Source organism: Alosa alosa, chromosome 20, assembly GCF_017589495.1.
Source record: "Alosa alosa isolate M-15738 ecotype Scorff River chromosome 20, AALO_Geno_1.1, whole genome shotgun sequence".
Lineage (NCBI taxonomy): Eukaryota > Metazoa > Chordata > Actinopteri > Clupeiformes > Clupeidae > Alosa > Alosa alosa.
In genome coordinates, this window is record NC_063208.1 from 6,451,507 (window position 1) to 6,464,006 (window position 12,500).

At 46.2% G+C, this 12,500-nt stretch overlaps 1 protein-coding gene across 1 annotated transcript in view; it reads right to left on the reverse strand.

Moving 5' to 3' along the window:
- Positions 1–12,500, reverse strand: part of fam126a (family with sequence similarity 126 member A) — a 51,043-nt gene that overhangs the window by 14,515 nt on the left and 24,028 nt on the right. The window contains 5 exon segments of the mRNA XM_048229414.1: positions 1,861–1,956; positions 2,192–2,307; positions 2,544–2,624; positions 5,523–5,702; positions 6,402–6,503. Coding sequence (XP_048085371.1) covers positions 1,861–1,956; positions 2,192–2,307; positions 2,544–2,624; positions 5,523–5,702; positions 6,402–6,503 — 575 coding nt within the window.

The following is a 12,500-nucleotide window of genomic DNA, read 5'->3' on the forward strand; positions in this document are numbered from 1 at the left end:
CCCCTATATCCCCACATTGGGGCAGTGCCACACATGGGGGCAATTCATTAGGCAGTTCCCCATGGGTGCATCCCCTATCCCCACATTAGGCAGTGCCACCATGGGGCAATTCATTAGGCAGTTCCCCTACATGGGGCAACTCCCCCTATATCCCCACATTAGGCAGTGCCCTACAAAGGGGCAACTCACCCCTATATCCCCACATTAGGCAGTGCCCTACATGGGGGCAACTCACCCCTATATCCCCACATTAGGCAGTGCCACACATGGGGGCAACTCACCCCTATATCCCCACATTAGGCAGTGCCACACATGGGGGCAATTCATTAGGCAGTTCCCTACATGGGGGCAACTCACCCCTATATCCCCACATTAGGCAGTGCCACATGGGGGCAACTCACCCCTATATTCCCACATTAGGCAGTGCCACACATGGGGGCAACTCACCCCTATATCCCCACATTAGGCAGTGCCACACATGGGGGCAAGTCACCCCTACAGTATATCCGCTCTTTTCAGTTCCATCTGTAATTCTGAGGCAGGTCGGGCCGGTTTTGCAGAGCCAGCCTTAAGTGGCGCTGGGCTCTGTGTCAGGTGTAATCGTGGCTGAGCGTTGAGGGGGTGGTGTGGCGGCGCTAAGCCGAGCTAATCACACGCACAGGAAGTGACCAATCCACCGGCACAACCCCGGGACGGTCATGTGAGCGAAGGTCGGTTGGCCGCTTGTTCACTCGACAGATCAGCGGTGCTAAAGCGGATCAGGGCATAGTGGTGACTTGCACTCTCCTGGCACATCCAAAACCCCACAGGCTCACCACCTCCACCGCTACCACGCGGCTAGCTGCCATATGGGCTACGCTAATGGTCTAGGGCCAGGTGGGGCTAACACAACGCTGATGCTAACAATGTGCTCAAACACCAAACAGTGGAGTCATTAGCACTTAGCAAGGCTAGCAAGGGAGCAGAAAGTGGAAGGAGGAAGCTAAGCTGGACATTTCTGGCAAATATTATTACGAGTTTTATCTTCAGAGCTAATTTCAGCTTCCTCGATGACCTTGACTCTGTGATTAAGTTTGTGCTGTTTTTAGTAGGCATTTTGCCTCAAATTCAAATGCAATAATGCTTTTACTACTTACAAGGGGCTTAAAGTAAGATCATTCCAGCAGTGTGGCTGAACAGTTTAAGCCCTGCACTCCACATTTAAGCTTATACTGACTACAACGTCTGCTTTGATTAAGACTATATTGGCTACTCTGCATCTAGCCTCAAACAGACAGGCAGTACTTTCATAGTGAGTCCTACTACTACTTAAGCTTCCATCATGTCATGTCATCATTCAATCTTGAATTTCCCCTTGGGGATCAATAAAGTATCTATCTATCTATCTATCTATCTATCTATCTATCTATCTATCTATCTATCCATGTTATTATTTCCACTTTCATGTCATTTCTTGGTGCAGAGGTGCCATTTCCTCTTGGATATGCAGGACAGTGTGTGTGATGTGTGTGTGTGTGTGATGTGTGTGTTTCTGGGTTATGGTTTCAGCATGCTTGGCTTGTCAGTTGAGTCGCGGCATCACTCTTTTGAATTTATACAGCCTGTCTCCTTTCCCTGTCTGGAGTGACAGGAGAATTATATTATGGAGTTGTGTGTGGCCGTGTGTGTGTTGTGTTGCCGTGTGTGTGTGTGTGTGTGTGTGTGTGTGTGTGTGTGTGTGTGAATGGCTGTAACTGTGAGCCTTTGAGTTTGGTGTTGTGTGTGTCAGATGTTCTTGATAGCAGAATGTCAGAATGTCTTGACACATGTATGTGTGAGTCGGTGTGTGTGTCTGTGTGTGTGTGTGTGAGTTCTCCTCACCGTGAGCTGAGCTGGCAGAGGGACTGCAACGAGGTGGTGGACATGTAGCTGAGAGCAGCATTATAACACAGGAGCAGGAACGTCAGCACCTCAAACCTACACACACACACACACACACACACACAATCAAGAGAAGAGACAACAAAATGAGCAGACACACACAAAAAGCAAAATAATAACACACCCATCATCACCATGAGGTAGGCTTCACACATGAATATTTCATATGCCTAATGAAAGCATTTGGAAGGATGTGTTGAATATTTTATACTTCTCCTTAACCCCCCGCCCCCCTCTACTCCTCCCTACACACACACACACACACACAAACCTGTTCTGTGCTGTAAACGTTTCTCTCTGAAGATAGGGTCCACTGTAAACAACCCTACTCAGTCCGTGGTTGGCTAATGCACCTTCTGTTAAGGCCAAAGAGCCAATCGTGGAGGGCTGTGGGAGGGACAACAGCAATCACCATTTAAAAACTCCCTTTTACAAAGCAAAGATGAAAAAGATGACAATTCGACAATAACAACAGCAACACAATCAATCAATCATTAAATAAATAAATAAGTAAGTAAATAAATAAAGTAGTAAACAATATGTCAATAAAAAAAAAAAGTGTACCATATTGTGCAGGCTGGTTTTGCAGCAGCATACAGAAGGAGTCTAGAGTGAGTTCTCACCTCATGGTATACTGACGGTTTAGAGAGAGAAGGGACAGTGAACGTTAACACTTTGCTCTGGCCGTCCTTGTCCACTATTTCCTGCAAGACAAGACGATGCGTAAACATGTGAGTGTCATCGCCGAGGGAGAGCGAACAGGGCTTCACCACAACTGATGTGCTACTATGAGGAAATGAACACTAATCTAGTGCACGGTGCATGGTGGTGGAAGTAGTTGTTTGCAGAGGTGAAGGTACTACAAACAACATCTATATACAACATTTGAGTGTGTGTGTGTGGGTATGCGTGTGTGTGTATGACTCAGAGAGAGAGAGAGAGAGAGAGAGAGAGAAACTTGGTGCCTTTGCCACACACTCAGGATGCCCTTGAGGTTGTGTCTGCATACGTTTGTGTTGCAGTGTGTGTGTGTGTGTGTGTGTGTGTGTGTGTGTGTGTGTGTGTGTGTGGGCATTGGCAAGTGCTTGCAGTAAAGATGGAATGTGATGCATGTGCCGCATGCAGAGTGTTCCACATACCACTGACCCCTCATGTAAAAAACAAAGTCATCAGCGCAAAAAAAAAACCTGACGATGATCATCAGTGCAGAAACATGAGACTAAGACTGGCCTTGGACACAGCACTTTCAGCATCTTCCCCCAAAAACACACACACACGCACGCACGCACCAAGCACGCACGCACGCACCTGAGCAGCTGTAGGATGTTCCACAGGGAGAACTGCCCGCAGACCATGGGGTTACACACACACACACAGACACACACACACACACACACACTCCATCCCCCGAGAGACTCATTTCCCCCTTCACTGCGCCTTAGAGCACTTTCACATGTCATGACCAGTGTTGACTTGGGCAGAGCATGTTTGCTGAAGACAGAAGCGGTCTGTGCTGGTTCTTTTGCCTGCCTATGGGGGAAGACACCAAGGGCTGGCTCACGACAAGCCCAACAAAACGCAAATATGAACTGACAGAAGCTGGATGTTTGTATGTGCGGATGTGTGTGTGTGTGTGTGTGTGTGTGTGTGCGGATGTGTGTGTGTGTGTGTGTGTGCGGATTGTGTGTGTGGATGTGTGTGTGTGCGTGTGTGTGTGTGTGCGGATGTGTGTGTGTGTGTGTGTGTGTGTGTGTGTGATTGTGTGTGTGGATTGTGTGTTTGTGGTGTGTGTGTGTGTGTGCGGATGTGTGTGTGGATTGTGTGTGTGTGTGTGTGTGCGGATGTGTGTGTGGATTGTGTGTTTGTGTGTATGCCTACAGTATATTTGTGCCTTAGGCAATGCCTTAGCATTCCTCTTGCTTTATATCTCTCAGTCACACACAAAAAAGCACACATACAAAAAGCACATATACACACAAATAGCATTGACACACACACACACACACACACAAAACAAACAATCTCTCACTCAAACACACATGGCTTGGCTCTTTCTGACAGCTTAACACTGGCCTTGTGTGTCCTACAGGCACAGTCAATTTCCCAGCAGCTGATGCCTGGCTGGCACACTGACCACTCCCTGTGCCCTTCATGCAGACGCACGCACACACACACACACACACACACACGCACATACACGCACACACACACACACGCACACACGCACACACACACTAACAATACAAACAATGCACACACACACGCACATACACACTAACAATACAAACAATGCACACGCACACACGCACACACACACACACACACACACACACACACACACACACACACACACACACACACACATTTGGCAAAGGCCCTACTCTGCTATTCTAAGTGGTGTTCCGTTCAGCCACATTATACCCCCACTACCCACGATGCATCACATTATACCCCCACTACCCACGATGCATCACATTACACCCCCACTACCCACGATGCATCACATTATACCCCCACACTCCACTCCCACTACGCACGATGCATCACATTATACCCCCACACTCCACTCCCACTACCCACGATGCATCACATTATACCCCCACACTCCACTCCCACTACCCACGATGCATCACATTATACCCCCACACCCACTCCCACTACCCACGATGCATCACATGCATCACACTTATACCCCGATGCATCATTATACCCACACTCCACCCCACTACCCACGATGCATCACATTATACCCCCACACTCCACTCCCACTACCCACGATGCATCACATTATACCCCCACACTCCACTCCCACTACCCACGATGCATCACAGTATACCCCCACACTCCACTCCCACGATGCATCGGGGGCGTCACCATCACAACACATCAGTCATATTATAAATCACACTGCAGCCCGGAATAACTCCGCAGCCAAGTGTGTCCTTTTATAGCAGGGCCATGCCATCAGGAGTGTGCAAAAGTGATGTGTCTTTGAAAAGAACAGGCTCAGGAAGACTAAACGAAAAGGCTTAACAAGGTCTGACAGCCACATGATCCTATTGTGAATGCAAATTGAGACAGCCATTTAGCACTTAAGGCTAGAACAGCAGTCAGTTTACACAAACAAAAGCACATTCAAAGCTAATTTGCGAGTCACACCATTGGGCTTGTCAGACAGCGCTGTTTCGACTTAGCGTCCGTTTGAAAAGGTGGTGAAAACACACTCAGACACACCCAGAGGTGGCATTGGTCTTGTCCACAGACAGGACTAAATTAAGAAACGCCGAAGACACACTGATCAATAGATAGGCTGCCTGTTTGTGTCATCACGGGGTCTGTCAAACAGTCTAGAAAACAACAAAACAACAAAACAGTGTGTCTGTCAAACAGAAAGTAACAAGAGAAAAACTAAAACAGAGAGTCGCTGAGCCTGAGTGACAAGGAGAGTTCAAGGAAGCTGTGCAGATAAGGACAAGTGTGTGTTGATTTAGTCAGTGAGTTAATGTGTGTGTCCTGTACTCTATGACTGCAGGCAGGCAGGCAGGCAGGCAGGCAGGCAGGCAGACAGACAGACAGACAGACAGGCCGGCGGGCCGACTGACCAGGTTGTAGATGCCGAGCAGCAGGGCCTCGATGCAGCCGGAGCAGTGCGGGTCTCGTCCGGCGGTGACGGACAGGTAGCTCCAGAGCAGCTCGGGCAGGAACTGCAGCGTGAAGCGCTGGAGACGAGGCTCACCGCTACGGTAGAACTCAAACAGCTGGTGACACACGGGCTCCAGACACTACAGAGGAGCAGGGGGGGCGAGAGGAAACACAGAGAAAGTCAGATGGTGTGTCTATGCGTGTGTGTGTGTGTGTGTGTGTGTGTGTGTGTGTGCGCGTGAGTGCGTGTGTATGTGTGCATCGGAGAGTGAGTGAGTGATTGAAAAAGAGAGAAAGAGAGAGAGAGAGAAAGAGAGAGCGAGATAAGAGGGAGAAAAGGAGACAGATTGGTTACTTATTCATATGACTGCTAAGGCTGATTACAATCAGTACAGAATGTCTCTGTGGGAATCATGTAAGACTGTGTGTGTGTGTGTGTGTGTGTGTGTGTGTGTGTGTGTGTGTGTGTCACACATCTACATCATAGACTGTATATATATAGAACATACAGTCTATGATCTACACAAAGATCCTTTAGAACCGTCTCTGATCTACACCTAGAAATGGAACATCTACACCAGCGCCACACCAGAGAGAGAGAGAGAGAGAGAGAGAGAGAGAGAGAGAGAGACTTTTGACTTTAAAAATCCCTTTAATTGAACCATACTATGGATCAATTACTCAATCCCCCACACAAGGCAAACCAGTGGTACAGAATGTTGTTTCACCATTTAAAAATCAGTCACAGAGAGAGAGAGAGAGAGAGAGAGATGAATGGAGGAGAGGAGGAAGAGAGACCCATCCCCATGGATGCCCTATGAGGTCAGGAGTGCACCCACATCGCTGTAGTTCTCGCGGATGACCTTGTAGAGGGCAGGCACCAGCGAGCCCTTCTCCTTGAGCGAGGCGGCGTAGCTGGAGATGGCCGTCTCCGGAAGAGTCTGGGGGGGGGGGAAAACACAAGCACACAACCAGGAACGTTAACACTCTCTGCCTGTCTGGGTGTGTGTGTGTGTGTGTGTGTGTGTGTGTGTGAGAGAGAGTGGACCTTTTTTCAACCACTCAGCCCTTAAGTTCTCTAACAACAGATACAGATAAAGCATCAAAGCTCCATGAGTGTTGAGGTTGTGTGTTCTCCAAGCCAGGACACTTGTTGCTATGGAGACCTGACAGGATGCAAATGATTTTCATTGATCACAAAATGACTCGCCGTCAGGACAACATAACACATTGTAAAGTCTGTCGAATGTTCCATGACAGCAACGATTTCTATGACGACTGACACAGAAGTTGGAGCAGGATCGGAAAAGACCATAGATATATATACCTATGGGAAAGAGTATCCAAGCGGTTTACCAACAACAACAGGGCAGTGAAATAAGGGGGTAATCCTTTAAAGACAGAAAATCAACAAAAGCGATCCCTGCTGTTACTTCCACAGGCTTTGCAAGACCACATACCGTAATACGTGTGTTGAGTCATAGAGCATAAAACAGGAATCAAAGATTAAAAATTACAAAATAATCAAATCTTCACAATTAAATGGGGGAGCATGAGAAGTAGGCTGGTGGTTTAACAGAGTAGCCTCACTGACGCTAGACCATGTTGGAACTTGTTTTCCTGACCCAGAGCCAGGTTTATTTGAAAACCGAAGAACTGGTTCGAGATTTGGCACTGATTCCAAACCAGCGCCTGAACAGCCTTGGTGGAAAAGGGGTATGTCTGAAGTCTTTGTTTAGACCAAAGACAGTAGACAGAGAGATGTCTCCTTATTGAAAAGGTTGCAATGGCTACCTGCCATGCTCTTTCAGACCAGAAATGATGCATGTAAATAGAATGGGAATGGAGTAGGAAACACACACGTACCATACACCTGGGAAACTACTGTACACATGGAATAGGAAACACACACGTACCATACACCTGGGAAACTACTGTACACATGGAATGGATTTCTACTAACAAGTGCCACTGCGTCAGCATAGTGCACCAAGTAAAACGATTAGACAGGAAGTCCATTTCCGGCGTCAAAGTGTTACATTAAATGACATTATACCCCCACACTCCAATCCCGCTACCCACGATGCATCGGGGGCGTCACCATTACAACAATTTTTGGCGTCAAAGTGGTTCAAATTCCTGAGCCTCCGATAAGACATCCATTTAAATTTCGGCCTTGAGTAAAATTCCATCCAGGTTTGAATACTCTTTTTTTTGTTGTCCAAAACTACCAGGGGAATATACAGCCCAAGCCTTGCAAGCCACCAACAGGAGCACAGCTGAGCTGCCACTGGTAAAAGGTTGTAAATACTACCTGATGTGTTTTTACAGATATATTTATCAACATCACGCTGTTTTCTAACCCCAGGCACAAAACAACACAGTGAAGACCTCACACAACTGGTGCGGTTATCTACGCTCTACAGGACTTTGAGGAGGTTATATGAGAAATGAGCTAGCAACAAAAACATACCTTAAAAACAATAAATGCTCCATTAAAAACTGCCTGAATAGAGAAATAAACTGCCCCTATGGTCAGAGAGAGAGAAAGAGAGGGAGAAAGAGAAAGAGAGAGAGAGAGAGAGAGAGAGAGAGAGAGGCATGTCAGGGTGGGGGGCCCTTCTGCTTGGCCAAGGGTGGCTGATCTCACCACAGATGGGCAGCCATGGCAACAGTCCTGTCGGGCACCCCACCACCGGGCGACATTAGCAGCAGGCACGACACCTGACCCCCCTCACCACACTCTCTCTCTCTCTCCTCCCACCCTCTCTCTTTCTCTCGCTCTCTCTCTCTCCCTCCTCACCACACTCTCTTTCTCTCTCCCCCCTCTCTCTTTCTCTCTCTCTCTCCCCCCCCTCTCTCTCACCACAGATGGGCAGTCATGACGACTGTTCTCTCGGGCTGCCCACCACCACTACCGGGCGACATTAGCGGCGGCCACCACACCTGACAGAACGCAATCTGGACGACAGAACGAGGGCTGATGGGAAATGGAGCTCTTTCATCCACATTTCCTTTCCTCTCTCTTTCTCTCTCAGTCTTCTTTTACCAGCCTCCCTAAATAACCATGCTGATGTCTTCTCTCTCTCTCTCTCTCTCTCTCTCTCTCTCTCTCTCTCTCTCTCTCTCTCTCTCTCTCTCTCTCTCTCTCTCTCTCTCTCTCTCTCTCTCTCTCTCTCTCTCTCTCTCTCTCTCTCTCTCCCCTTCCCCTTCTCTCCCCCCACCCTTGAGTGAAGTAGCTGGTTTGCTTATTTCCACCATGTCAATTCGTTTCGAGAGTAGACCTTCATGCCAAATTTAATCGAAATCTTTTTCAAAGTCTACAAAGCAGGCAAATACTTTTGATTTGTTTTGGTTCATATGTTTGTCAATTAGGGTTTGTAATGTGAAGATATGATCTGATGTTCTATAATGTGGTAGGAATCCAATTTGGCTTTTGCTTAGGACACTGTGCTCGATAACGAAGTTCATGATTCTTTCTCTCTCTCTCTCTCCCTCTCCCTCTCTGTCTCTCTCTCTCTCTCTCCTCCACTCTCCCTCTGTCTCTCTCTATCTGTCTCTCTCTATCTGTCTCTCTCAACGCCCACTCATCATCCTACCTACTGCTGTGAGGGAACCAGTGAAGATCCTAATGACTGACACTTCAGCCATGATGAGCCTGGATAAGAGTTTGAGTGTGTGTGTATGTTTGTGCATTCGTGCAAATGTGTGAATGTGTGTGTGTGTGTGTGTGTGTGTGTACAGCATTTGTATTAGTGTGCATGTGAGTCGTTATGTGCCAAGAATGTGGCTCCTGTTTGTTTTTGAGGAGAGGAGTTCATATCTCCCCAGTGAGTCAGTGATTGTCTGATTGTGTCGGATTGTGTGCGATTGTGATTTTATGTGTGTGATTGTGTGTGTGTTGTGTATGTATGTGTGTGACGTGTTTGTATGTGTGAGTGTGTGTGTGAGTGTGTGTGTGACGTGTGTGTGTGTATGTGTTTGATATGTGTGTGTGTGTGTGTATGTGTGTGTGTATGTGTGTGTGACGTGTGTGTGACGTGCAGGCGCGTCGTTAGACCTGGGCATTCGGGGCTATAGCCCCGGATTCTCTGGGGATAGCCCCGGATCTATGGGCCGTCAACAACAACAACAACAAAAACTCTAATCGTGAATGAAATAAATAGCCCCGTAGAAGAGACTTTTGTGTTTTGTGTCCATTGTGTGCAGTAACAGCAGCGCAAGAAAATCTGACGTGATCTGGGCAGGTTTAGAATCATTTGTTGCAAAATGTTGCAATTTCAAGTACCTTCTCCTCTACGCTATTACGCATTGCTGTTTCGTGCTTCTACTAACTAGCCTTAGCGAAATAAGTGTACAGAAGGACAAATGGATATTAGAAGTTTCTTTAGAGAAAAAAAAGGGCAGAGCAGGGACAAGAAGTGGAAACTCACAGTGTGTCATCATCTCCCGCAACCCAGGAGGACATTTCGATCAGCTTAGGTTCATGAAACGCAGCCCTCAAAGACAACGTTGATCAATGCTGGTCTGATGTTAGGCTACTAGCTAGCAGGCTACCACTGCACCTCACTAACTTGAAGGACACTTTGTTTGAATAACTAGAAAGAGACACTAACTTACGTTTGGTTCTGTAGAATGGAATCACATTCTTCACCACCAACAAAAATTGTTTTCTATGACAGTATAGTAGTTATGCCAGTCTTTTTTACCACAGGTTAGCAGTGCAGACTTATTCATTCACTGGCGTTGGTATGATTCCAAGAAATGGTCAAATGTGACCTTCAGCAGCGAGTTGAAGGAGGACAAGCGGCAAAAAGTTGAGCAGAGTTGAATGAATGAGGGCTGGCCCATTTCACAACGGACTTTGGCTATAATACATAAGCTATTCAAGCTATTCCCCTTCACCAATCCAGTAATTGTGTCCAATATTATACTTTCAGTGATCGTTTGAAATACATAGCGGTAATAAACAAGACTGCAGTTTCAATATATCGTGATCAGTGTTTGGCAAGTTACTGAAAATTAGTAATTAGTTACAGTTACTAGTTACTTCTTTCAAAAGTAATTGAATTACCGTACCAATTACAGTATATCAAAAGTAATTAGTTACTAGAGAAAGTAACTTTTGAGATACTTTTAAGTCTGCTTTTAAAATGTCAATATGAACAGTACTGAACAGTCACACACACAATAAACCTAATTTTTAGACCTATGTATTGTAGTTTCAACGGGCCTTCAAATCAATAACCTTGTGCATGAGTTCTCAAACTTTTTCTGACCACAAAACATTCTACAATGCATGAAGGCTTCCCTGACCTTGTTTTGCGCCACCCTCACCATCTAGGTGGTTTGATAGATATGTACAGCACACTGCCTACTGCTTGCCTTCTACTATACTACTACTACTACTAGTACTAGTAGTAGTAGTAGTAGTAGTATGCATGGTGATGCACTGACACTGAATTCTGCAATATAGTCATGAGTTATTATTATCATTATTATTGCAATCCTTCTGTAGACTACATGGAATGAGTTCAATGGGATGTAATTTGAAACAATGTTAAATGGCCTATTTTCAAAGCAGTTATTGTCTGCTCACACACATACAACCTTAGGTTATCCTCATCCTGCTTTGAACACAGTTGTATTATATAGCATTTTAAGCACCACCAGTTTGGGAAAAGCCTGCGCTGAACAAGTGCTGACCTACCGAAATAAGTTCTAATGCGCATCCGAGGGTTTGGGGTTGTCGCGCACTATGCAGTAGGTTACTCTTCAGCTGATAAGGTGTTCCAGAGAGAAGTTGCATGTTCCGTCGCAGACAAAATTAATCCATAACACCATGGACGTCAATTTCGATGTAAACATACTGTGCAAATAACTAAAGTCGCTGTATTATGTACGGTAGGCTATTTGGAGGTTTCTTTATCTGGTAAGTGAAATCTGCATTTTCCTCTCGAGTTAAACGTGTGCTTGCTTGTGCCAAGGCTACATATAGGCTACTGCAGTGGCAGTGCAGTAATACGTGGTGGGAAACGTTTTCAGCGCTTTTACGGCTATCTCGGGATATTCTGGTTTTGATCCAAAAACCCGCCAGAGAGGTTTCCTTATACACACTCTTAAGACCACCGTCATTTGCAATTTCGATCAACTGCTCTTCCTCCTCGCTGACAAGTTAGGACTATTAGGGATATTGACAAATGGGTTGCGGACCCACTCATTGGTTTGCCGTGGATCTTTGGAGGATGGGCTCAAACTCATTTGAAAGCGCAACAAGGTAATCGCGGGCCCTGCCTCAGTCTCTCCCAAAACCCCCACTACTGTTTGGAACATATCAAATACACCCAGGTCCACTCGTCGTCCCCACAAATCAAGTTTGCTTTAAATGCAGCGACTTTATCTGCCAGTTTAAAGACAGTCGTCATTCTCCCCTGGAGTGACAGGTTGAGGTCATTAAGGAACCCGAATATGTCACACAGGTAAGCGAGTTTTGACACCCAGTCCTCATCACTAAAATGTGCCGCTAACGGTGACTTTTTTTCTGTAAGAAATCTCTGCAGCGGCTCTCGCAACTCAAACACTCTGGCCAGTGACCTGCTAAAGATGCTTGTTTTTGTTGCTCATTCTAGCAGTTTAGCTAACTTAGGTGTGACACTACCGTTAAGCCAAGAACTGATCAAGTGAAGTGAGCTGACCTGAGGGCTTGCTTTGGCTGAAGGCAATATGTAAAAGTGTTGATAGACCTTGCAAAATGCAAACATGTGTGCAATCAAACAACTGCATATAGACCTATGCCATGTAAAAACGTGACATTATTGCGAATTAAATGTAGTTTAGTTCGCATGCATTTTTTTTAAACTCATGTCGTAGGCTACTAACCTGGCAATAGCCAGATGAATTTCATCCGCCAAGCTCCACTCATCCATCTGGAACCGATC